We start from the raw sequence: 24736 nt of genomic DNA on the forward strand, positions 1-24736 counted from the left end.
CCATCCATCCATACAATCATCTTTTCATATTGTTGTAATACTAACCATTTCCTGGAAGTTACCAACTCTCCATACCATTTATTTTCCTCAAGAATGAGCAAATGTGTTCCTTTGGAAATTGAATTCATGAGATTTTTTTTGTTTCAAAAAAATACTTCCCTTTTTTTCCCTCTGAAACTAGGATTTGAACTCTTGATCTCACACTTTTGCTCATTTCTGATACTCTACCACCTGAACTACTTCTCCAGTCCCAAGAAGATAACTTTCTAATTGTGAAATATTACATTATGGAAACATGTACTTCACTAGTGCTTATATTATTCATGCCTAACTTCCTTTCTTGTTCTGTGGATAGGACTGCTAGAGAGTTTGCTACTATTTTTGTGAACATCAATGTCACCTCTGAGCCCCATGAAGTTTCTGCTCTGTGGTTCTTGTGGTACGTGAAGCAGTGTGGTGGTACCACTCGGATATTCTCCGTCTCCAACGGAGGCCAGGTATGATGTGGCTGTTCTGAAACTGTGGCTTGGTGGGTTTGCCCTCTCCCAAAGCAATGTCCTCATAGTTGCTTCAGTAGTTCCAGTCATGAATAATTAGCATAAAATTTCTCAAATGTCATGTCTGCAAAACGTGTTCTCATTTCCTCTTCATTCCTGAAAAGAAGCTCACAGCCAAGGAATGTTTCATTTTGAATTGTTCAAAATGAGGAATAAAATTTACCCTTTTACAATTTAACTCAACAAATACTAAACATGAAAGGGTAGATTGTGAATAAGATGGAATTTATTTGTGATATTTCCAGTAAACTAAAATTCAGAGCAATTCCTGAATAATCTAAGTCAAACGATGAACTAAATTGTATCATTTATTTGAGGAAGGACAGAATTATAAATTAGATCTGAACAACTATGGAAACTTCTTTTATAAAGAACTTGGGTGATATCAGTAAATAGTTACAAAAGTATAAAATTATTGCCTGTTTACTCATGATTGTCAGTGATGACCTGTGCTTCACTTTGCCAACATGCTTTTCTAACCATTTAATGAATATTTTACCAAAAGTCTAACAATAGTCTCTGGCTTCTTACAAAATGTTTTGTGATAAGAATTTTCCTTCTTAGACTAAGCCAAAACCATTTCCATAGTAAATGTAACAGGGCTAGTAGATTACAGTTGGCAGAGTAATCCTGGTCTGATAGAGTTGTTCAAAGGAGCTATTGTAATTTCTGAAGGAACAAATAGACATTTAGCCTCCACTATAATCCCAATTGGTTTTTTGTGTTTGTTTTGTTTTTACAAAAAGTTATTCAAGAAATTCAGATCCCTAGGACCTCATTTTGTAATGACTGATTGGGCATGGCTAGTCCTTAGAACACCACCAGCCTGTTCTCTTTAAGTTGCCCAGCATGGAACTTTAAGAAGCCAAGAGGAGTTAGAAGTTACATTCCCTAAGACAAATACATTTCCCCTCACTCCCTACACACCCTGTTGAGCATCTGAAACTCACAGATTTCCTATTTCCATTTGGTCAGTACTGGCATAGGGGGCATTTTTTCTTATCTGTAATAGCTATAAACAAATAATGGCTTTGCTCTCTTAGAAACTGTATAGAGGATGGTAACAGGTTCCTTGGTTAACTCTGCTTCTATTTTGATATATATTTTTTCCCCAGTAGTTAAATGTGCTGACATGGAGGCCTGGCTATAATTTTCTAAAGGATTCCTAATCAGTGACAAATAGTCCATTGTTCTTATTGCTTCCTCTGGCTTTTATAACTTTCCTTTCCTTCCTACTTCCTGTAGGAACGGAAGTTTGTAGGTGGATCAGGCCAGGTGAGTGAGCGGATAATGGACCTCCTTGGGGACCGAGTGAAGCTGAGCCGTCCTGTTACCTATATTGACCAGTCAGGAGACAACATCATTATAGAGACGCTGAATCATGAAGTTTATGAGGTAACTCATTTTAGTCACAAGGAACTTAGTAGTAAATAGATCTTTTGTCTTCTGCAGATTTTAACCAAATACAGTCCAAGCACTAGTCTGATTAATGCACAATCTTCTAAATTAACGGTCTTGATTGACCGACTTTGTTCTCATTTGTTGCTTAATTTTGTATGTTGTTACTACTCTGTGTCACTCACAATGATGAATATGAGGGTTTTATACCCTCTGCAAAGACTATAGCTTATTTCTGAAGTGAGATTTTGCGTATGTGTGTTTTAGTGCAAATACGTAATTAGTGCCATCCCTCCAACCTTGACTGCCAAGATCCACTTCAAACCAGAGCTTCCATCGGAGAGAAACCAGTTAATTCAGCGTCTTCCAATGGGGGCTATCATTAAGTGCATGATGTATTACAGGGAAGCTTTCTGGAAGAAAAAGGGTAAGTTCTCTTACTTGTGCTTAAACTATATTAAATGAAGGAGCCACATTATTTTAGGAATACTGACCAGGAAGCATAATGCTTTCACATTGGTAGAGAAAGGATCAGGAACCTGTTAATTTCTTCATACCCCTTGCCCCCATAACCCAAAGAGTAATGGCAGCAGGAGGGAAAGGAATACCTGCAATGAGAACTTCATTTGTGGGGACCTCATTGTTCCAGGTTCCTGGGAGTAACTCTTTGTCAGAAGTACTGCTTGGACACCAAATAGATATCTGTGGCTTAATCTCCTCAGTCTCTAAATTTTAGAAATGCTTACTACCACAGTGTTGAGGATATTAAATGAGAAAATGTCTGTAACTTAGTAGGCTCTCAAGATAATATGGCTGCTCTTATAAGTTCATCCTTACACTCAGGATTCCTTTTTGCAACTTTTTCTAGGCTTGATAGAGGTGATTCTTTCTAATACACGTCTTTTCTACCAGGTATCCTAATGTCCAGAGACTCTTACCATTTTTTCCATGTACTGTTCATAAATCCTTTACATAACGATGGTAGACATGGGTCATTTTCCAAATGCATGGAAAATAGATATATATTTATTGTATTATGTATTTGGTAGAGAATGGCTTCTAGCAAGGGTAAAGATAAGTAGTTTTAAGATTTGCTTTCCTCTTAGTAAAATAGTTTATAATGATTATATATGTACATGAGTCTCTAATGAGGTTGATCTAAATTCCCTGTTGATTTTTTCCTGGTCAAGATTATTGTGGCTGCATGATCATTGAAGATGAAGAAGCTCCAATTTCAATCACCCTGGATGACACCAAGCCAGATGGAACGCTGCCTGCCATCATGGGGTAAATTAAATTAGAACTGGGTGTTCTATATTTTCTAAATTGTGTCAATGTGGATACTGGCAAAGCATATTATTTTGAGATTGACCTGAAGCAATGACAAATAATCATGCAAAATATTCTCATATTTCCATAAATTAATGTTTATAGTAATGTATTATAATAGGACTACTAAAATTAATACCATTTTGAACCTGTGCCCAGATAACTTATTTCTTCTACAAAATTTATATTTTAGTGCCGAGAGTGTGGCCTATTTGTGGAGGGCTTGCCTAGTATACACAAAGCCCTGGGTTCGATTCCTCGGTACCACATATGCTGAAAAAGTGAGAAGTGGTGCTATAGCTCAAGTGGCAGAGCACTAGCTTTGAGAAAGCCTAAAGACAGTTCTCAGACCCTGAGTTCAAGCCCCAGGACTGGCAGAAAAAACAACTTTAAATTTTAAGTACACAGCATGATGATTTACACTTATAATCCTAGCTACTTGAGATTTAGAGATAGGAGGATTGCAGCTTGAGAGATGATAGAAGTTTAAGACCAACCCCCAGCCCCATAAAAAAATCTAGGCTCTGGTCCCAAAGAACAAGCGAGATGTGGTAGGTCACACCTGTAATTCTAGCAACAGTAGAGGATTATGATCTGAGAGCAGCTGTGGCAAACAAGAAAAACACATGATATCTGAAAAATAACTGAAGAAAAAAGGGCTGGGGCATGGCTGAAGTGGTAAAGAGGCATGGCTGAAGTGGTAAAATGCTTGCATCCTTCAATTCAAACCTCTTATTGAAAAGCAACAACGACTCTATACATGTTGAGGATCTGGTAGAAAAATCAACTAGATAAGTAGTATGGCAGTCAACCTTAATATGTTAAATAATTTGAAATTATGATTATATCCCATAAAGTTGAACAGTTAAATTTCTTAAATAGTCTACAGTTTCCTCTGAATAACTATTCTTTGAGTTAACATACTTTGTACCTCTCTACTTCTCAGAAGGGTCTCTAATAATACTTAAGGAGTTGCCAATCAAAATGAGCAACAGTTTAATTTGGAGTGAGCTAGGAAAGAAATTCCTCTTTTCACTCTCATGTACTTATCTTTGTGGTTTAAGCAAAATAAATATAAGTTTTTCATTGTGCATTGGTTCATACTTGTAATCTTGATATGTGAGTAGCAGGATTATAGTCTGAGGCAAGCCAGCACAAAGAACATGAAAACCTATTTGAAAAATAAAAACTAAAAGCTAAAAGGGTTAGAGGATGGCTCAACTGGTAGCCTGCTTCAGTCCCAAATGCTACCAAAAACTACAATTCTAAAGTTATTTTAAGCTGGACCCCAAATTCCATTGTCCTTTTTTTTTTGCAGGGTGGTTGAGTTTCTTTGCAGATTAATAAAGTGCCTTACTTCTGAGATGCATTTGTATTTTTGAAATGTTTTAATAATATTATAAATCGATTCTGTGAAATATGTGTATAATTAGTAATGTTGTCATACTTAACAGAATCTACTTGGCTTAATTGAAGCAGACAGATTATAACTCTATTTGGAACTATTTGGTTAGTTTCCCAGAAGCCTGGCTTACAGATAAAGATTTCAGGTGTCTGATTTATGGGGAAGTACTCTAAAGATTACTGCCTTTAGGGGAAAGGAAGGAATCAGAATCAGATAGAGCAAACTGGAATTTAGTGTTGTCTCAGCCAAGGATTCTGCCATCCCATGGGATTGTTTGAAGTGGGAATGGCCTTTCTAAATTGTCCTGAACTAAGCTCTCATATCTCACCCTAGAGCTGGTTACTGGATGCCAGTTGCCTCTAAGGAAGAGTGAGACCTGGATGGAAGTGCTCTGTTTCTGAGTATAATTGCTGGGGAATGTTTCAGCTGTGAGGTCAGGACATTAATTACTGGCTCCGAAGAGTGAATGGAGGGACCCACTATGACATCCACTAAGACATATGTGAATATTTGCCAGCTTTGTTTTAATTAACTATTTGGCACAATACATAGTCATTGCTGGGATAATAATCTAAGTGCACATTAGTGAATCTACATTTGATTTCCTACTGAAGGTCAAATGCTGTGTTAGACATTGGGAGTAAAATATCAAATAGAGTGTAAACTGTCTTTTGGGATTGACAACCTAGCAAGGTTTTGGACACAGAGGAAGCTTGAAGATAGAGTGACATTTTCTCTAGTTAAAGGGGAGGGCCTGGAAAAGTTACATTAATTTCTGAAGAGAAACGACTGATGTGCCCTCTTTCCACAGCTTCATACTTGCCCGGAAAGCTGACCGACTTACCAAGCTCCACAAAGAAATAAGGTAAAGAATTAATATCTAAAACCTGATAAACGTTTAGTTTTACATTCTATTTGTTACATCAGTGGTATTAGAATAACATTAGGAAAAGTACAATACTTTACAGATATGCTCAACCTTAAATTTTGCTATGGACTCCCTGACCTATCCCTTCCCCATATTTTTAATTTAGTTGGACTTATTTGGGTTCATGTTTCCGTAGTTGAGAGGTGGAATTTTCTTGTTAGATGGATGAAAAGAGTAATCACAGAATACAAAATCTCAGTAGAGCCCTCATGATTTAGTCACCTCCACTTTTTAATACCATAGCCCTGGGGCTTAAGTTCCAACATGAGAATGTTGGAAGGACACCTCAAACCATAGCTGCTAACTTTTGAAAAATCAGCAGTAGCAAATAACATATTTTTTTCATTATAATACACTAAGTTTGACCTTTTTTATTTTACTGATTTCTCTCATTAATAATAAAATAATACTAGCCTGTAGGTAGGCATTTCGGTATGATTCCACGTACTCTCTGAACTTCTCTGAAGATTTTTTAAAACAAAACACTTGATGAATGTATCTTTGATGAGAGCATTGTTTCCCAGAACTGACTATCAAAATCTCCCAAAGGATGATTGGAAAATGACATGGAAATTGTGATTCAGTAGGTTCAAGGTAGAATCTGAATATCTATATTTTTTTGCCAGTCCCAGGGCATGAATTCAGAGCCTGAGCACTGTCCTTGGGCTTTCCTCAAAGCTAGCGCTCTTCCACTTGAACCACAGCAAAACTTCTGTCTTTTCTATGTATGTGGTACTGAGGAATCAAACCCATATCTTCATGCACGCTAACCAAGCACTCTACTGCTAGGCCAAACCCTGGGCCATGAATATTTGTATTTTTAACAAGCTTTTCAATAGAGAAATTCAACTTCAAGACAATTTGAATGATGACCTCTTTTGACCATTAAGATACATTCTATTAATTTTAGAACCAAAATAATCTGTAAGTACATTGCTCCAGTCTTGGAATGCATTCAGTGGTAGAATACATGCCTTGTATGCACAAAGTCCTATGTTCCATCACCAGCACTGAAAAAAAAAAGGCACTGCTCCATCATCCTTGCTTTACATAACTTTTCTCCAAAAGCATAGTTGTAAAGAGAAGAAGGAAAGGATAGGATAATTTCTGATGTATTTGTGTGTGAACTTGTCCTTGACTCATCTAATCCTCTGTGTGTGTGTGGTTAGAAATGGAACCCTAGAGCATGTGCAAGTAAAGAAAATACCACTGAACTATAAATGGAACCAGGATCTGTGTACTCATATCTAGACTGAATGCCTCTATTTATTCATTGGTGCATTTTATGTGTGATTGTGTGTATACAGGTATTTAGAGAAAAGTCTCACTGTATGTCCTAGACTGGCCTCAAACTCCTGATCTTCCTACCTCCAGTTTTGTTGTTGTTGTTGTTGTTGTTGTTGGTGGTGGTGGTGGTGGTGGTGGTCATGTGGCTTGAACTGTGGGTCTGGATGCTCTCCCTGAGCTCTTCAGCTCAAGACTACTGCCCTCTTCTAGAGCCACAGCATCAATTCCCTACCTCCACTTCTTGAGTACTGGATTTATAGGTATGTACCACCAATCCATGCTTTACATTTCTATTGTAAGATTTTTTCACTCACCATTAAAAATATTACCATAATGCAGGTTGACTGGATTTTAATATTCACTCTGCATTAATAATTTTATTATGTATCCAGAAGTACCTTAAGATTTTAGAATACTCATTGTCAATATTTTTTTCTAATTGGCCCAGATTTTCTGAATTGCTTCTAACACTAAGAAGGTATCATACTGGGATGAGCATGGATTTTGATTCAACACACATCTCTTGAGCACCTACTTTGGACAGTGAGCTCAAAATAGTACAGCCTTATTCTGCTATTAATTAGGTGTCAATATTAAATAAATCAGCATCTCATGGAGCCTCAACTTTCTTATTTCTTGAATTATGTCATATGTTTAGAGATAAATGGATGGAGAATAATTATGAGAAAAGCAAAAGGTGTTGGAGTCATGACTCAGTGGTAGAATTGCCTACATATGTAGGCCTTGAGTTTAAATGCCAGTGCCATAAAAAAGATTAAATGAGCTTTATTTTCAAACATAAAAATTTGATATTTAAAAAACACTGTCAGTCATTGAAAACTTTACAAGAAGGAATAGGAGACACACTAGGCCTCCTAGGCACAGGTTGAAACTTTCTTAATAAGGACCAAGAATCACAACAAATCAGAGAAAGGCTAGATAAGTGGGACTGCATTAAACTGCAGAGCTTTTGTACGGCAAAGGACATAGCTAGTAAATTAATTAGGAAGCCCTCAGAATGGGAGAAGATCTTCACCAACCATACAACGGACAAAGGCCTCATATCTAAAATATATCAACAGCTCAAAAAATTGAATCACTCCAAAACTAATCTCCAAAGTAACAACCATCCCATTAAAAAATGGGCCAAAGACTTAAAGAGAGTCTTCTCTGAGAAGAAACAAAAATGGCCTATAGACACATGAAGAAATGCTCAACATCTCTGGTCATAAAAGAAATGCAAATCAAAACAACTCTAAGATTCCACCTCACTCCAGTTAGAATGTCCAGGATCAAGAAATCTAATAACAGATGCTGGAGGGGATGTGGCCAGGAGGGATTACTACTACACTGTTGGTGGGAGTGCAGACTCGTTCAACCACTATGGAAAGCAGTATGGCAGTGCCTCAAAAGGCTAAACATAGAGCTCCCCTATGACCCAGCAATTCCACTACTTGGCATTTACCCAACTATCCAGAAACTAGGGCATACTAAATCCACTAGCACAACAATGTTCATGCAGCATTATTCACCATAGCAAAGATATGGAACCAACCTAGATGTCCCTCAGTTGATGAATGGATCAACAAGTTGTGGTATTTGTACACAATGGAATTCTATGCTGCTATCAGAAAAAAAGGACATCGCCCCATTTGTTAGGAAATGGAAAGACTTAGAAAAGATCATATTAAGTGAATTAAGCCAGACTCAAAGGAACTTAGGCTCAATGGTTTCCCTCATTTGTCATAATCAGTAGAAACCTTCGGCTCTACTAGCAGAGATTTGCAATAGAGCAAAACCTTGATACATAAGGCCATATAGTATGAAGCTAATTGAAAGGACCTCTAGGATATTGAAACAAAAGCCATATAATGAATGATTGTTGTCCTTAATGTACTATGTTATCTCTCATCTCTTTTGCTGTCCCTTGGTTATCTCATATTGTTACAGTATCTTAGTTTGTTATCTGATATATTGGATATATTTGTATTTCGTTGTTTGAAATTGGATAGGGAAGGGGGGAAAACCAAGATGGGGGGGTGAGGGGGAGAGTAATGGGGACCAAGACATGTAAAAGGGTATCAATGTATGTGAATTAATACACCTTCCATCTGGCAAATATCATGTAACCCTTTTATTAATTACAATAAAAAATATAAAAAAACACTGTCAGGGGAGGGGGTAGGAGTGTAGCCTAGTTGTAGAGTGCTCACCTAGCATGCACAGAGCCCTGGGTTCGATTCCTCGGTACCACATATCTAGAAAAAGCCAGATGTGGTGCTGTGGCTTTAGTGGCAGAGCTCTAGCCTTGAACAAAACGTGTCCAAGGACAGTGCCCAGGCCCTGAGTTCAAGCCCCTGGACTGGCAAAAACAAAACAACAACAACAAAAAAACCCACCACCAACAACAACAAAACACTATCGGGGCGGGAATGTGATTTAGTGGTAGAGTGCTTGCCTAGCATGCATGAAGCCCCAGGTTCGATTCCTTGGTACCACAAAAGCAGAAAACCCGAAGTGGTGCTGTGACTCAAGTGGTAGGGTTCTAGGGTGCTACTCTTGAGCAAAAGAGGCTCAAGGACAGTGCCAAGGTCCTGAGTTTAAACCCCAGGACTGGCAAAAAGACACTATTATATTGTATTTTAATCTTACAAATGAGATCATTCTAGAATTGTACATATGCCAGAAAATTAATACAAAATCAGTTCCTAAAACTAAATTTAATTTCATCTTATTTTTCTCATTTCTGTCATTCATAGATATCATAGTAAATGTAAATAAACAAAATAATGAAAAAGTATGAAAGTTCTACTGTGTACAATGGCACATACTTCTAGTTCCAGCACTCCAGAGGCAGAATCGAGTTCAAGGTCATCCGGGGCTACATAGACCTATCTCAAAAATTTCTTTTTTTCTTATTCTTTTTTTTGCCAGTCCTGGGGCATGAACTTGGACTGTCCTTGGACTTTCTCAAAGCTAGAGCTCTGCTACTTGAGCCACAGCACCACTTCTGGCCTTTTCTATGTGTGTGGTACCGAGGATTTGAACCTGGGTCTTCATGCATTCTACACAAACACTCTACCACTAGGCTAAACTCTGGCCTCTTTTTTTTTGTGCCAGTCCTGGGGTTTGAGCTCAGGGCCTGGGCACTCTTCTTGGACAATTTTTACTCAAGCCTAGTGCTCTGCTGCTTGAACCACAGCACCAGTTCTGGCTTTCTTTGTGTATATGGTACTAAGGAATTGAACCCAGGGCTTCATGCATGCTAGGCAAGCATCCTACCACTAGGCTACACTCCCGTCCCCGCTCAAAAATTTCTGTTGACTCTTCAAATCAAGTGACTATACTGAGGCATAAAAAGTTAATCTGAGCATAGCGATTCATTGTATTCTTTTCTCTAAATGAATTTATTCAGGAGGAAATGTCTTTACAGTTACTGCTTCCTTAACTTTTTTTTGGCATTTTTATAGGAAAAGAAAAATCTGTGAACTATACGCCAAAGTTCTGGGATCTGAAGAAGCCTTACATGTAAGAAACCCTATCCCCAAGCTCAGTGTAGTAAGGCAAAAGAATGTGTACTTTCCTGACAGTCGTAAGAGAGTAAAAAGGGATGTCTTCAACTTGAAAGATTAACTTCAGCAACCTAAAGGCCATTAAAAAGTGGTGCCGGGTACATGGGATTTCTGATGTTGCATATCCTTGGGGCTGTTTAAATGTTCTGTGGATAACTGGTGCCAATTATAACAACATCCTTAAGCCACAGATGATAATCAAGGATGGGCAAGATTGGTTCTCAGGCAGAGGTCCTGCCCTTTTGATCATGCCAGCTGCTTATTGCAAAATAGAACCTCAGATATTCCCATTATGTATTGTTAAAGGCACAGAAGTATATCATTAAGCCAAAGTAGAGTCTAAACTCCATCCAGGTCAAAGTCATACTCACAACTTACTTAAGAATGCCAGAGCTGGGCTGGGAGTTTGGCCTAGTTATAGAATGCTTGCCTAGCATGCACGAAGACCTGGGTTCAATTCCTTGGTACCATATACTTAGAAAAAGCCAGAAGTGGTGCTGAGGCTCAAGTGGTAGAGTTCTAGCTTTGAGAAAGTCCAAGGACAGTCCTCAGGCTCTGAGCGTAAGCCCAGGAGTGGCAAAAAAAAAAAAAAAGAATGCCAGAGCTTTGAACCACACCACTGAAAGCAATGAGAGTTAAAAGATTGTTGAAGAACCCACAAATAGCTGGAGGAGTGTTTCCAGGGGTTATCTCAGAACTGTTTAAACAATAAACTTCAGAATGCTTCAGGGAAATCAGAGAAGGTTCTCTCCCTTCTCTTGGAACACTTCTTATCTTAATTGTCCCCTATTTAGCAGGATTCCCATCACACCCTTTTCTAGCTTAGGAAAGAAATTCTGAAAAGGGGCCTTTCTTAGACTGCCCTCTACTTCTTCCCTCTTCAGCAGCAATGTTCAGGTAGGTGGGGAAGTGAAGTTCATTGTCTTAGAAAAATTTGCAGTGATGGGAGCAGACCTCTCCACAAGTTGATTGTTTTCATGAAGTCTTAGATGTAATCAGAATCTGCATGAAAATGATGGGAGCAGACCTCTCCACAAGTTGATTGTTTTCATGAAGTCTTAGATGTAATCAGAATCTGCATGAAAATGCCATTTCTCCCATCCCAGGTATTGAGCTACTCCATATCTCTTCTAGTCAAGAGATTGAGAAAAATCAGTGTTAGCTTATTGGTGCCATCACGTTTCATCTTCAGAGTACTATAATGTAACATTGTATTAAAATAAATGCACAAGAGCCTTCATTGTTGACTGGTAGCATTTCAGCTCTGTTTTCTCCCCACTGGACTGCAGCCTGTGCATTATGAGGAGAAGAACTGGTGTGAGGAGCAGTATTCTGGAGGCTGCTACACAGCCTACTTTCCCCCGGGGATCATGACGCAGTATGGCAGGTACTTCCCAGCGCTAAGTAACACAATCCCTCAACCACATATAAGACAATAGTCAATGAGAATTCTAGAAACAGTCAACATTCCCATGTCAGTGCCCCATTTTTTATATTTCCGAATGTCTCCAGAAAATAAAAAGGATCCTAGCACACAGAAATGAGAGGACTTTGGCTATGAGCAGTACTTGTAAGATGAAGAAATCTATAATGTCCTCCAAGTATATTGGAGTCTCATATGAAGACTACCTTAGGCTGCTTGGTACAAGTCTACATAGAGGAATGTTGGATGGGTTTATATAGCATATCTGTCTGGCCAATACAGGAGGACCAGTCATTTCCCTTCACAGAGATATATTCTCACTGTATATAATTAAAGTATGTTGAAGTGAGATTCACACAAGGCTGAGGGTCCATCTTGACTTAGAAATCTATGCTTCTTAGTCATAGTGTCTGAGGTCACTTTACACTTGAGGAGGACTAAAGTGAGTCCTTCTCACCTAGATATAGTTGCCAATGTCAAGGTGGAGGGAGGGGTTTTTTTCTTTTAAATGACTTTGTCACATAGGGACATTATAACTTCATCTGGTTTCCAGAGAGCCTGAAAGTTAATACAAGATCAATATTTGTCCACTGAGGAAAATGAAAAAAGAAAAACAATTGCTAACTTTTTGTTGTGGTTGGTCATGGGTCTTGAACGAAGAGCCTGAGCACTCACCCTGAGCTTTTTGCTCAGGCTAGTGCTTTATTACTTTGAGTGCTAATTCTGGTTTTCTGGTTGTTAATTAGATTCTAGAGTCTCTCATGAGCTGGCTTTGGTCTACAATCCTTAGACCTCAGCTTGCTGAATAGCTGGGATTATAGGCATGAACCACTGGCACCAAGCTCACTTTGTTAACCCTTTCAGGAGTGTTTGTCTGTTTTTTCAAAAAATTGAATCAAATTGCTTTTGTCCAGGATAACAACACAGGTGAATTGTATTAGTTTTGGAGTTACTAGAGGAATATAGAAGATAGAACTGAGACTAAGAAGAGATGTACAGTGCTCCTGAATTGGAAAAGGCAGGGCTAGTGAGTTGAGGAGATCTTTGGGTGGGGGTTAGCATGCAGGTTGGAGAGTTGGTAGGCAGTATCTGCAGACAGCGCAGGAGTCAGTGCCAGGAACATTGGAGGAGACATTTGCCCATTCAATCTAATCATTCTTTGGTTCTCTTTTTAGGACCTGTTTGTAAGAGGAGGCTCATTTCTTTATTTGCAGTTAGTCCCCAGAGATGTTTCAAGAAACAGTAGTATATTGTATTATGAGATACATCCATATAATCCATTGGGTCTCTCTTCTGCTAGAAATAACACCAAATATCCTTGTCTCCCCCATATCCCTTGCCACTCTAGTTCCTCTTCAAATCAATGGGAATTCCTGCCTGACTCGCCTCTGTGGGTGTGTATAATGCAGAGAATATTGCACTTCTGGACCACATATAGGAAACAGAACTAGAAAATATAATTATGGAAAAAGGCATAATTTCTCAAGCTCACTCTGGCTATCTTGGAAAAGGTCAACATCACCTTCAGTGTTTGATCATTTGACAGTCATCTCTAGCTTGACAGTTCAGATCCTGGTGTACAGGCCTGGAAATCCAGAGTGAAGCCTATTACCTCTGGCTGAGTCTCATGTATGTTTTCTATACAAGTTGAGTTCCCCTGTTTTCTGTGGAGTAGATGCATGTCTCCTAAGTTCTTTCCAAGATAACTCCGTGTGATTTTTTTGTTCCCTTGAAGAGTGATTCGACAGCCAGTAGGCAGAATTTACTTTGCTGGCACAGAAACCGCCACACACTGGAGTGGCTACATGGAAGGAGCAGTTGAAGCTGGCGAACGAGCAGCTAGAGAGGTAAGGGAAGAAGTCATAGTGCTCATGGCAGCAATTTTTGGCATCTTTCTGGTTTTTATTTTTTTCTTTAAATGGATTTATGACATGCTTACGAGCCCCAGTATTTTTTCCATAACTGTACATAGTGTGATATTCTGATACATTCACACAATGTGCAACAATCAATTCGGGTTTTTTAGTATTTTCTTCACATCAAAATTTTATGATTTCTTTGCATTCAAATTCATCTCTCTTTTTTAACTGTTTTGAAATAGACAGTAAATTGATATCTATAGTCACCCTACCATACTATAAAATCTTAGAATTTGTTCTTTGTGTCAGACTGGATTTTGCTACACATTATCCACTCATCACTGTCTCATTCCTGCTATCCTTTTCAGGGTAGCCTGTGGTCTACTCTCGACTTCTGTGAGATCTGCTTTTTCAGCTTTTACATGTGTGATAGCATGAATTATGTATCTTTCTGGGCATGGCTTATATCACAGCGTAATATCTTCAAGCTCATTTATGTCATTTTATATAATAGGATATTCTTCTTTAAGACTAAATGGTATTTCATTATGTGTATAACACATTTTCTTTATTTATCCATCTGCTTCTTGATACTGATAAACTCAGTATATTGACTTCTGTCTTCACCTCACCCCAACACGTAAGATTTATCTATGGCACATTTTTTTGCTACTCCTTGGCTTGGTCTCAGGGCCTGAGCAGTGTCCTTGGGTTTTCAAAAGGCTAGCGCTCTACCACCTGAGCCATGGCACCACTTCTGGCTTTTTTCTAAGGATGTGGTACCATGGAATCCAACGCAGGTCTTCATGCATGATAGGCAAGCACTCTACCACTAGGCCAAACTCCTTGCCTTTATGGCTTTTTTTTATCTGTCAGAACTTTACAACCTTATTTCATAATGACATGGTTACTTTCTTTTAGGTCTTAAATGCTATAGGGAAGGTGCCCAAAAAAGACATATGGCTTCAAGAACCTGAATCTAAGGTAAATTTGACTGTTCTATTGCCATAGACCTGTTACAGTTCATAAAAATTACAACCTCCTTCTTCTTAATATCTGGTTTCAGTATAAATGCATGCATCTGGGAGATAGCCACAGATGACATTACTCGTAGATTTTGTTTCTTCTTGCCAGTGAGAAGAATTTTTTGCTAATAATTTTTGGTCATTGTCTAGGATGTGCCATCATATGAGATCACCTACACCTTCTTGGAGAGATACCTGCCTTCTGTGCCTGGGCTGCTGAAGATCATTGGTCTTTCCTCTGTAGCTTCCATCTGGATTGTATTGTACAGATTCAAGCTGTTTCCACGATTCTGAAGTTCCACTGTCCAGCTTCCTGCTTACTCGTCCTTAGTATTATCACTATCAAAAAGAAAATGTGGACGAGTTAACAGGTTGTGTCACTGGGCCATTTAAGTGCACTTGACTTAGCCCCCCACCCCCCTGGTTTAATCTCAGTTGTCATTAAAAACAACCCAAAGAATCACCTTTGAAGTAAGATCAAATTCTTGGATAAAGATCAAATCTTGTCTGTGTAGACTAAGTGGTGTTGATTGGTAGACTAAGCCAATGTGCGTGTTCTTAATTTCAAAAAGTTGGAAGTGCTTGTGAAAAACTATTTCTGTGTCCTGTTATTCTGACCTGTAATTCAAAATATCTGATGCCTTCAGAAATAAAGCATTTGACTTTGTCTCTGTATAAGTGGTGTAGCCTGAGCCCCAGCTTTTGACTGTCCTTTTGACTGATGATGTGTTAGTACAGAGGCCAAAGGCTCACAGCTTCCTAGATGCCCAGCTCTCACTTTGGATGAGGTAATAGTCAATGAAAGCAGCATGGGCATAAGAACGTGCAGGTCTTCAGGCCAGCATGGGAATTTCCTAACCACTTAGAATTTCTGTATAGTAGCAGCACTTGTTTCTTTGTATCTTTTCCTCTTTTGCTTCTTACAGAGAAGAATGTTTATGGCATTATAATGCTTAAATTGACTTGCTATGAGTTTTTTGTAGCTCCCAAGATGAGCAGAGTAAAACAGGCAGGACTACCTCTCAGGAGACCTGTCTGACCAGCACCATGTAAGGGAGACCAAGTACAATAAGCATCTTTACTTTTGGACTGTGGCTAGACATCAATTGGAGCTTGTCTATGACAATATTCTAAACCACTTTGAGGAAGGCAGAACTTTATTTCTTCTGTTAGTCCCTGAATGTCTGAAGGTTCATAAAATCATATTGTTTTTCTTTTTTTCTTATGACCATAGACTTTATAACTTATATGTGTTTTTAACATGATCAGATATTAGCATGCCAATTTCCCTTAAAGACGTATTGAAATACACATGAAAAAATCCTGATTATTGTTTATTGAGACTCTTAAATACAGCAATTTGGGCTCTATGTGTTAACCTCACTTTTCTAAGTTTTTTAATAGACATAAAATTGAATGGATTTTTATCTATGCAGACTGAGTTCTCTATTTAGGAGATAAAGAATTGAAATACTGTCCATTTGACCTATACAATTTTTTAGCACATTTTAAAATTTTCCACCAGAATATAGTTGTTTTTAAAATATATTACTATAGTTTTATTGAAGAGGAATTAAAGGGTTCCAAGAGGAAAGGAAACCTGCAACCCTGTTTATTGCATGATTAATCCCATCAGAAATACAAATATGTGTCTCTGGACCTTGATGGGAGGACTTAAGATCTTCCAAAGTTTTGCCTATTCTAAGAGCAGAGGGCTATTTTCTGCCCAATTTTTATCTTGCAATTCAAAATCAGTTTAACTAACTTTATGTGCTCCTATAAGCAGGGAGTTGCCTTGCTATTGTTATAGCAAACCACAGTGACAAATCTCATCCCTAATCTCTTACAATTGTTTCTGCGGAGTTACTGATTAGCTCAGTCCTAACACACCTTGGGAAATATTACTTTAAAGTTTTGAACTAGCAGCATTGTTTTAGCCATAATTACATTGTAAGCATATTGAAGTATTGAATGTTGGAGGCTTCCTGAAGTTGCAGTTTACCCTCTTCTCACACTTTTTAGAAAACCAATTCGTTTGGTCTAATTCCATCAAACCTATAAAGCTAAAGCTACAGATGTGAGAATCAATGTAAATGCCACCCAGATGTGCTTAGACATGGGGCTGGGAACATCACCCATATGTATGTTTGACTTAGTTGGTCTCATTCCATACTTAGGTCAAGAATTCAATTTTAAAAGTTCATCTGTTTGTCATACTTAACTGTTAAGAAGGCCTTGAACTCCACTGGAGAAAAAAAAACTATTGCTGGATTGTGAACCATATTTTCTTTGTTGTGAAATTGGTGCCTAATGTTCCATGTCAGAAATTTTCCCTTGCTACATGTGTATGTGTGTGATTTTCCCTTGCTACATGCATATGTGTGTGATTTGCCATTGAAGTAAAACATTGCTTATATGATACTGTTTTGTTTGTTAATAAAGTGCACTGCCACTCTTCACTGAGAACTGGCTCCTCTATTCAACTGCTATTTCTGTTCCCAAAGTTCAGTGGCTTTTCATAGAAGGTCACAATAAGGCATTGTCTGTAGAAGACAGGCTCCAAAAGGCACTTTCTATTGAGACTCTAGATCTTCAACATTGGGTTTGATTCTCTAATTAGCTCATGATAGCTTGACCAAATCACCTTAAGTCTCTGCCTCCACCTTCCCAACTGAGAAAGGTGAGTTACACTATATGGCTTCTAGGGATCCTTTTTATGTGTGTGCCAACCACTTGTATTTCAGCACAGTTCTTTATATAGGGTAACAACAAGATTAGAAGGAATCCTGAAACTGAATCTTGATAAAGGAACCTCACCTAACAGAAAGATCAAAGGAGAAAACAGGCACTTTCAGCCAGGAGTCCAAAATCCAATGTCTTTATGAGTCAGCTAAAAATGAATAGTAGCAAGCGTGAGAGACCTTATGGAGAAGTGTTGACAAAAGCTGATCTAGGAAGTATGTACTACTCTGAAGAGTGCTCAGATTTCTTTTATGCCAGTTCTGAGGCTTGAACTCAGAGCCTTTGAGTCCTTGAGCTTTTTCAAGGCTAGTGCTCTACCCCTTGAACCACAGCACCATTTCTGCCTTTTTTCTATGTATGTAGTACCAAGGGATTGAATTCAGGACTTTGTGTATAATGAGCTAATTCTCTACCACTCGGCCAAATGAGAGTGAGGGGGCCTGAGTTGAGGCTCCAACACCTGCTCAGAAATAAAGTCACTACTCTGTAAGCATTCCATCTGTGCTGGTTATAAATCTAGTAAACAAGGACATAAATATAGATTGGGCTAAACTTTTTTTAATTAATTTTTTATTGTAATTAATAAAAGGGTTACATGATATTTGCTATATAGAAGGTGCATTAATTCACATACATTGATACCCTTTCACATGTCTTGGTCCCCATTACCCTCCCCTCCACCCCCCCCCGCCCCGTCTTGGTTTTCCCCCCTTCCCTATCAAATTTCAAATAATCAAATACAAATAAATTCAATATATCAGATAACAAAGTGAGGTACTGTAACAATATGAGATGACCAAGGGACAGCAAAGGAAATGAGAGATATCATAGTACCTTAAGAACAATAATCATTCGTTATATGGCTTTTGTTTCAATATCCTGGAGGTCCTTTCAATTAGCTTCATACTATATGGCCTTATGTATCAAGGTTTTGCTCTATTGCAGATCTCTGCTAGTAGAGCCTAAGGTTTCTACTGATTATGACAAATGAGGGAAACCATTGAGCCTAAGTTCCTTTGAGTCTGGCTTACTTCACTTAATATGATTTTTTCTAAGTCTTTCCATTTCCTAACAAATGGGTGGATGTCATTTTTTCTGACAGCAGCATAGAATTCCATTGTGTACAAATACCACAACTTGTTGATCCACTCATCAACTGAGGGACATCTAGGTTGGTTCCATATCTTTGCTATGGTGAATAGTGCTGCAATGAACATCGTTGTGCTACTGGATTCAGTATGCCCTAGATTCTGGATGGTTGGGTAAATTGGGCTAAACTTTTTAAACTGTACTTTTTGCTTTACACAAAGAGGCAATATAGTGCAAGAAAGAAGCCGGCATTGAAGAAGAGGATGAAAGCAAAGGAAAATATAGGTAATAACAGTGTGTCTCTTTACTCTGTCAGAACTTGACTTTGTTCCCTCCTTATACCAAGGCCATTGTTTTCAGAGTTTGAAGGAGAAGGCAGAGCTCAGGAGGGGGTGGGAAGTGACAGCTGGTATGAACTGGTTGTCTTAAACTACTCAGGTTTCTGAAGGTACCATTGGAGGCATCACATAAAAGCACTGATTTGAGGAAATGTAGCAAATTTATTTCTACTTTATCACACCACAGTGGAAACATTTTGAATGTAAACAGAGGGAAAACACTTTTAGTGAGAGGAACCATACTGGGGCTTGAATCAGGGACTCATTCTTGCTAGGTTGGTACTCTACCACTTGACATTTTATAAGCAGTTACCATCTTGGATTTCTTATAATCATGAAACATATATTTACTGAGCAGGTACTCTATGCTAGGTAGGCACTATGCTATGATTCAACAGTGAACATGACATATGGATCCTACTTCAGGGAGTATATAGTTGATCATAGACATCAAGCAGTACATCAACTGAGGCTCCAGAAAAGCATAAGGCTACTATAAATACAGGGAAAGTGAGATTTTGAAAGAGGTTGTTAGGATATGACCATGCCACCGACTCCCCCCCCCCACCGCAAGCCTCCACAAGCATTATCTCATAAATATTGGCAAGCCAGCCATCTCCAAATATGGCAAGGACCCAGCCTAAGACAGAAACTATAAGGTAAAAGAGACAGAAACGACATGGATAACCACAATAAGCACATTGAACAAAGTGCTGAAAGTTAAGTCACAAGTATCCTACAGACCAGTCTTACTGTCTGCACAACCCTTCTCCACCTTTGAGATCATTTTAAAAATTACATTTTATAATGAGAATACTTTAGTAGTATAAAGGGATTTCATTATGATAATTCCACAAAGGTGAGCCGTGTTTTTAGTAAATACATCCCCTGTTATATCTCAGCCTCATTTCAGGGTTTGGGGGTTTCATTATTTTATCTTTATTGTACATATATGCCTGTATCTATAGATATAGAGATATAGATATAAATATATGTAATGTACTGGGGTTTGTAATGTACATGGTTTGGTGGTTTTCATTAATTTATCTTTATATATATATAGGTGTGTATATATGTATATATGTATATATGTAATGTACTTAGATCATCTTTACTTTTCAGTATCCTTTCCCCAATTCTAATTTCACTGAAACCTTCTTCATATAGTCCCCCTTCTACATGCATAGCCCATCATCATCATCATCATCAATCATCATCATCAACATCATCGGTCTAGATCCCACCGATCATGTAAAATGGGATATTTGGCTTTAGAGGATTGGCTAATCTCACTCACCATGATGATCTCTGATTCCATCCATTTTTCCATCAGCTATGGTTCCTTGTCTTACAGGCCAATGCTGGGGACTAAGTAAATTTGTTTTAAAAGTTCGCCATCTGCTGGCCAGGCACTGCTGTACCTTTATGGGGAAAGAGTAGTGAATACCATACATATTCATTATAGTTGTCCTCCACAGAAGTTGGTGTCATCTCTACCCAGAATTTCCTCTAAACCCACTTGCCTGAGATCATTTCACCATCTTTTTAGTTATGACACGATCTAAAATATTGACACTTAACATCAACAAGTTTTCACGTGCTCTGTTCTCACAGGAGTTTTGGGTAGAAGTGCTTGGTAGATCAGCCTCTATTGGGTAGATCTGGGTAATGGCCAAAGAGGAAAATGGATGGAAGCTGAGAGAGGCAGAATAGAATGGGAAAGGTAATGATCTTGAGAAAGCATGAGAAATGGACAACCAAGCTGATGTACAGGACTGTGTATCTAGCCCAGACTTACCCTTCATATGTCTAGTAGTGAACCCGATTCACATGAAAAATGAACAAAAGTGATGTGCTGTCTACTACAGACCATGATATCATGGCCACTAACAAACAAGGGAAAGGTACATCTGAAGCAGGACAAAAGGTGTGCATGCAAAAACCATGTTCCCTGGGAGAAGTGACAAATTCAAAATTCAGGCAAGACAATCGGAGTGACTGAGCAAAAATCAGCTTCTGTCATAAGACAGCCAACCACCTTTCCTATGGCAGTCATTTAAATGTTATGGGCTTTACCAGTGCCCTATGGCCTCTGTAACAAACTACCACAAACGTAGTAGCTTACTTTATCACAAGCTTATTATTCTGGAGATCAAAAGTTCAAAGTGAGTTTTACAGAACTAAAATTAAGGTGCCAGCATGGTAGTTCCTTCCAGAGTCCTGATTGCCTTTCTTGACTTTTTCAGCTTGGAAAGGTTGCCAGCATTCCTTGGCTTTTGTGTGACTCCACATTTGTGTGTCTTGCTTTTAGAGATGAGTGACAGACACCTCCTCACCCTGATGCTCTTTGAGGGACCTCTGTTATTACAATGGGCATAGACGGATAATCACCCTATTTAAGGATTCTTAACCTTATATGGAAAAGTACCTCTTGCCATATAAAACAACATATTCATCAGTTCCAGTTTTACAATGTGGACATATTTGATAGTCATTATTCAGATTGTCAGATTAGCTTTGGTGTGAGTGAAAATTAAAAGTGTAATACTAGAAATTGTTTGTCTTCAAATTCTTGTTATTTCAGATACCCAGATGTAGAACAGCAAATTGAAGTTTTTATTTTGCTTTTGTTTTTGTTGTTGTAGGAGTTGTTGTTGTTGGTGGTGGTGGTGGTGTGGGTTTTGTGTGTGTGTGTGTGTGTGTATGTGTGTGTGTGTGTGTGTGTGTGTATGTGGTCTGTGTGTTCATGCTAGTCCTGGGGCTTGAACTGATGGCCTGGGCTTGTCCCTGAACTTTTTCTGCTCAAGATTAGCCACAGCGGCACTTCTTGCATTTTCGTGGTTAATTGGAGACAAGAGTCTCATGGACGTTTGGGTAAATGCCATAGTGGTTGAACGAGTTTGCCCTCCCACCAACAGTGTAGTAGTGATCCCTCCTGGCCACATCCCCTCCAGCATCTGTTATTAGATTTCTTGATCCTGGACATTCTAACTGGAGTGAGGTGGAATCTCAAAGTTGTTTTGATTTGCATTTCTTGTATGGCCAGAGATGTCGAGCATTTCATCATGAGTCTATAGGGCATTTTTATTTCTTCTTCAGAGAAGTCTCTCCTTAACTCTTTAGCCCATCATTAATGGGATGTTTGTTTCTTTGAGGATTTGTTTTTGAGTGCTTCAATTTTTTAATCTGTAGGTATATTTTAGATATGAGGCCTTTGTTGTATGGCTATTGAAGATCTTCTCCCACTCCGTGGGCTTTCTATGTAACTTGCTAGCTATGTCCTTTGCCATACAGAAGCTCTGCAGTTTAATACAGTCCCATTTGTCCAAACTTTCTTTAATTTGTTGTGTTTCTGGGTCTTTATTAAGAAAGTTTCAACCTGTGCCAAGGAGACCTAGTGTATTTCCTATTCCTTCTTATAAAGTTTTGAGTGTATCTGCTTTTACTTCAAGGTCTTTGATCTGTTTGGAGTTAATTCTTGTGCAGGGTGACATATAAGGATCCAGCTTTAGTTTTCTACAGGTGCTTAACCAATTCTGCCAGCATTATTTGTTGGGAGGTTTTTCCACTTCCTTAGTTCTGCTTTAATTTCCTTTTTCAAGTTTTTAAAGTTTTTATCATAAAGGTCCTTTACAGCCCAAGTTAATTCCTAAGTATTTAATTTTCTTTGAGGCTATTGCCAAAGGAATCGCTTTCCTGATTTCTGCCTCGCTCTTCTCATTGTTGACATACAAGAAAGCCATTGATTTTTGAGGGTTAATTTTTATTGTAATGTATAGAGGGGTTACAGTTATATTCATCAGATAGTAGGTGCATTATTCTCACACATTTGTCCCTTTTTCCTTCCCCCACCCCCTCCAATCATCTTGTTTTTCCCCCTTCCCTTTCCTATTTCAAATAAACAAATAAACGTATATACAATATATCAGGGTTAATTTTATACCCTGCTACTTTTCCAAAGTTTCGACTCAACTTAAGTAACTTGGGGGTGGAGTCACAGCTCCACTTCCAGTTTTTTGGTGTGAATTAGAGATAAGAGTCTCATGGACTTTCCTGTTCAGGCTGGCTTTGAAGTGTGATTCAGATCTCAGCCTCCTGATTAGCTAGAAGTACAGGCATAAGCCACCTGTACCTGGCATACAAAAACTTTTTAATAGTATGTGACAGCATTTGTCAATTTTTGCTTAATTTCCTGAGCTGTTACGAATCCTATTTAGAAAACTTCTTATTTATTCTTTGTCCTAAATTATTTTATTTATGCTTTCCCCTGGTACTTTGAAAGTTTCAGATCTTGAGGCCTTTCATCCATTTAAACTTGATTGTTATATAGTTCCAGTACTCTACATGTTGATACCAAGTTTTCCTGGCATGATTTCTTAGAGAAGCTACCTTCCCTCTAATATATGTTATTGATAGCTTTGTCCAGAATCACCCTCCTTCCTTTCTTTCTTTCTTCCTTCCTTTCTCTCTCTCTCTCTCTCTCTCTCTCTCTCTCTCTCTCTCTCTCTCTCTCTCTCTCTCTCTCTCTCTCTCTCTTTCCTACTCTCCCTCTCCCTCCCTCTATCCTCCCCTCCTTCCATTCCTCCTTCCCCCCCTCTCTGTGAGTCCTGGGGCTTGAACTCAGGGCCTGGGCATTGTCCTTCGACTTTCTCAATGCTAGCACTCTAAGACTTGAGCCACAGTGCCACATCTTTTTCTGTGCATGTGGTACCAAGGAATAAAACCCAAGGTTTTTCACATGGTAGGCAAGCACTCTACTTCTAGGCCACACTCCCAGCCCCCCTCTTCCTTTCTTAAAGCAATTTCAATAGGCTTTGTTATTCCATTATTGTACATAAATAGTCACCATCTTTCACCTTCTTTCTTCATGCTCCTTCTTCTCACTAGTAGCTTCCCCCTCCCATAGACTGATTGTTTACATTCCCACCATTCATTTTCTTGTTTGTACATTAATTGTTCAAAGAGGATTCACAGTAGCATTTTACATGTGTACCTATATGACACTTCTCAGACTAACCCCCTTGATTATTTTCTCATTCCCTTCACCCAGCTCCCTATTTATCAAATGTTTCAGTGAATTTATTATGCGATCTTGATATATAGGTACAATGTATTTTGATATTCTTCACCTCTGACAGCTTCTATTCTTTTCCCCACTTTCCCTAGTCCCTTGTTCTTTTCTGCAATAATTTCAAGGTTTTAGGTCTTGCTTTTAATATCTTTCATCCACTTTGAATTGATACTAGTCCAGGGAAAAACAGAGAGATCTGGTTTTAATCTTTTCCACATAGATATCCAGTTTTCTCAGCACCACGTGTTGAAGAGACTAACTTATCACCAATTTGAGTGGCAAGATATTTCTTCTCACAGATGTATTCTTTATACCCCTTCTCCCAAAGTTAATTCTCCATCATGACTCCATTCCCACAATATATATTTGAAATTGAAGTTCAGCTGGAAACTTGTAGCTCATGCCTACAATTCTAGCCACTCAGGAAGCTGAAATCTGAGACTACAGTTGGAAGCCAGCCCAGGCAGGAGGCTGTAAGACTCTTATCTCCAATAAACTACTCAGAAAAGGCTAGAAGAGATGCTGTAGTCCAAGTGGTAAAGTGCTAGCCGTGAGCACAAAGAAGCTCAGGGACAGGGCTGAAGCCTTGAGTTCAAGCTCCAGGACGAGTAAAAAAAAGAAAAAAAGAAAACAAAAAGAAATTACACTTGAGTGTGGTGGAATATACCTCTAACTCCAGACTGAGGCAAGAAGATCTTGAATTTGACATTAGT

The 24736-nt window shown here is 38.6% G+C and overlaps 1 protein-coding gene across 1 annotated transcript in view; it reads left to right on the forward strand.

The window, feature by feature from the left end:
• LOC150040617 (amine oxidase [flavin-containing] A) overlaps positions 1-17123 on the forward strand; it is a 61952-nt gene extending 44829 nt beyond the window's left edge. Inside the window, exons 6-15 of the mRNA XM_090326899.1 lie at positions 356-497; positions 1803-1952; positions 2223-2382; positions 3146-3242; positions 5501-5554; positions 10375-10432; positions 11766-11863; positions 13635-13746; positions 14680-14742; positions 14934-17123. Coding sequence (XP_090183025.1) covers positions 356-497; positions 1803-1952; positions 2223-2382; positions 3146-3242; positions 5501-5554; positions 10375-10432; positions 11766-11863; positions 13635-13746; positions 14680-14742; positions 14934-15077 — 1078 coding nt within the window. The 3' untranslated portion in view covers positions 15078-17123. The remainder of the gene's footprint in view (positions 1-355; positions 498-1802; positions 1953-2222; positions 2383-3145; positions 3243-5500; positions 5555-10374; positions 10433-11765; positions 11864-13634; positions 13747-14679; positions 14743-14933) is intronic.
• The last annotated feature ends 7613 nt before the right edge of the window (positions 17124-24736 follow it).

Source organism: Megascapheus bottae, chromosome X, assembly GCF_031878675.1.
Source record: "Megascapheus bottae isolate mThoBot1 chromosome X, mThoBot2.hap1, whole genome shotgun sequence".
In the NCBI taxonomy this organism is placed as follows: domain Eukaryota; kingdom Metazoa; phylum Chordata; class Mammalia; order Rodentia; family Geomyidae; genus Megascapheus; species Megascapheus bottae.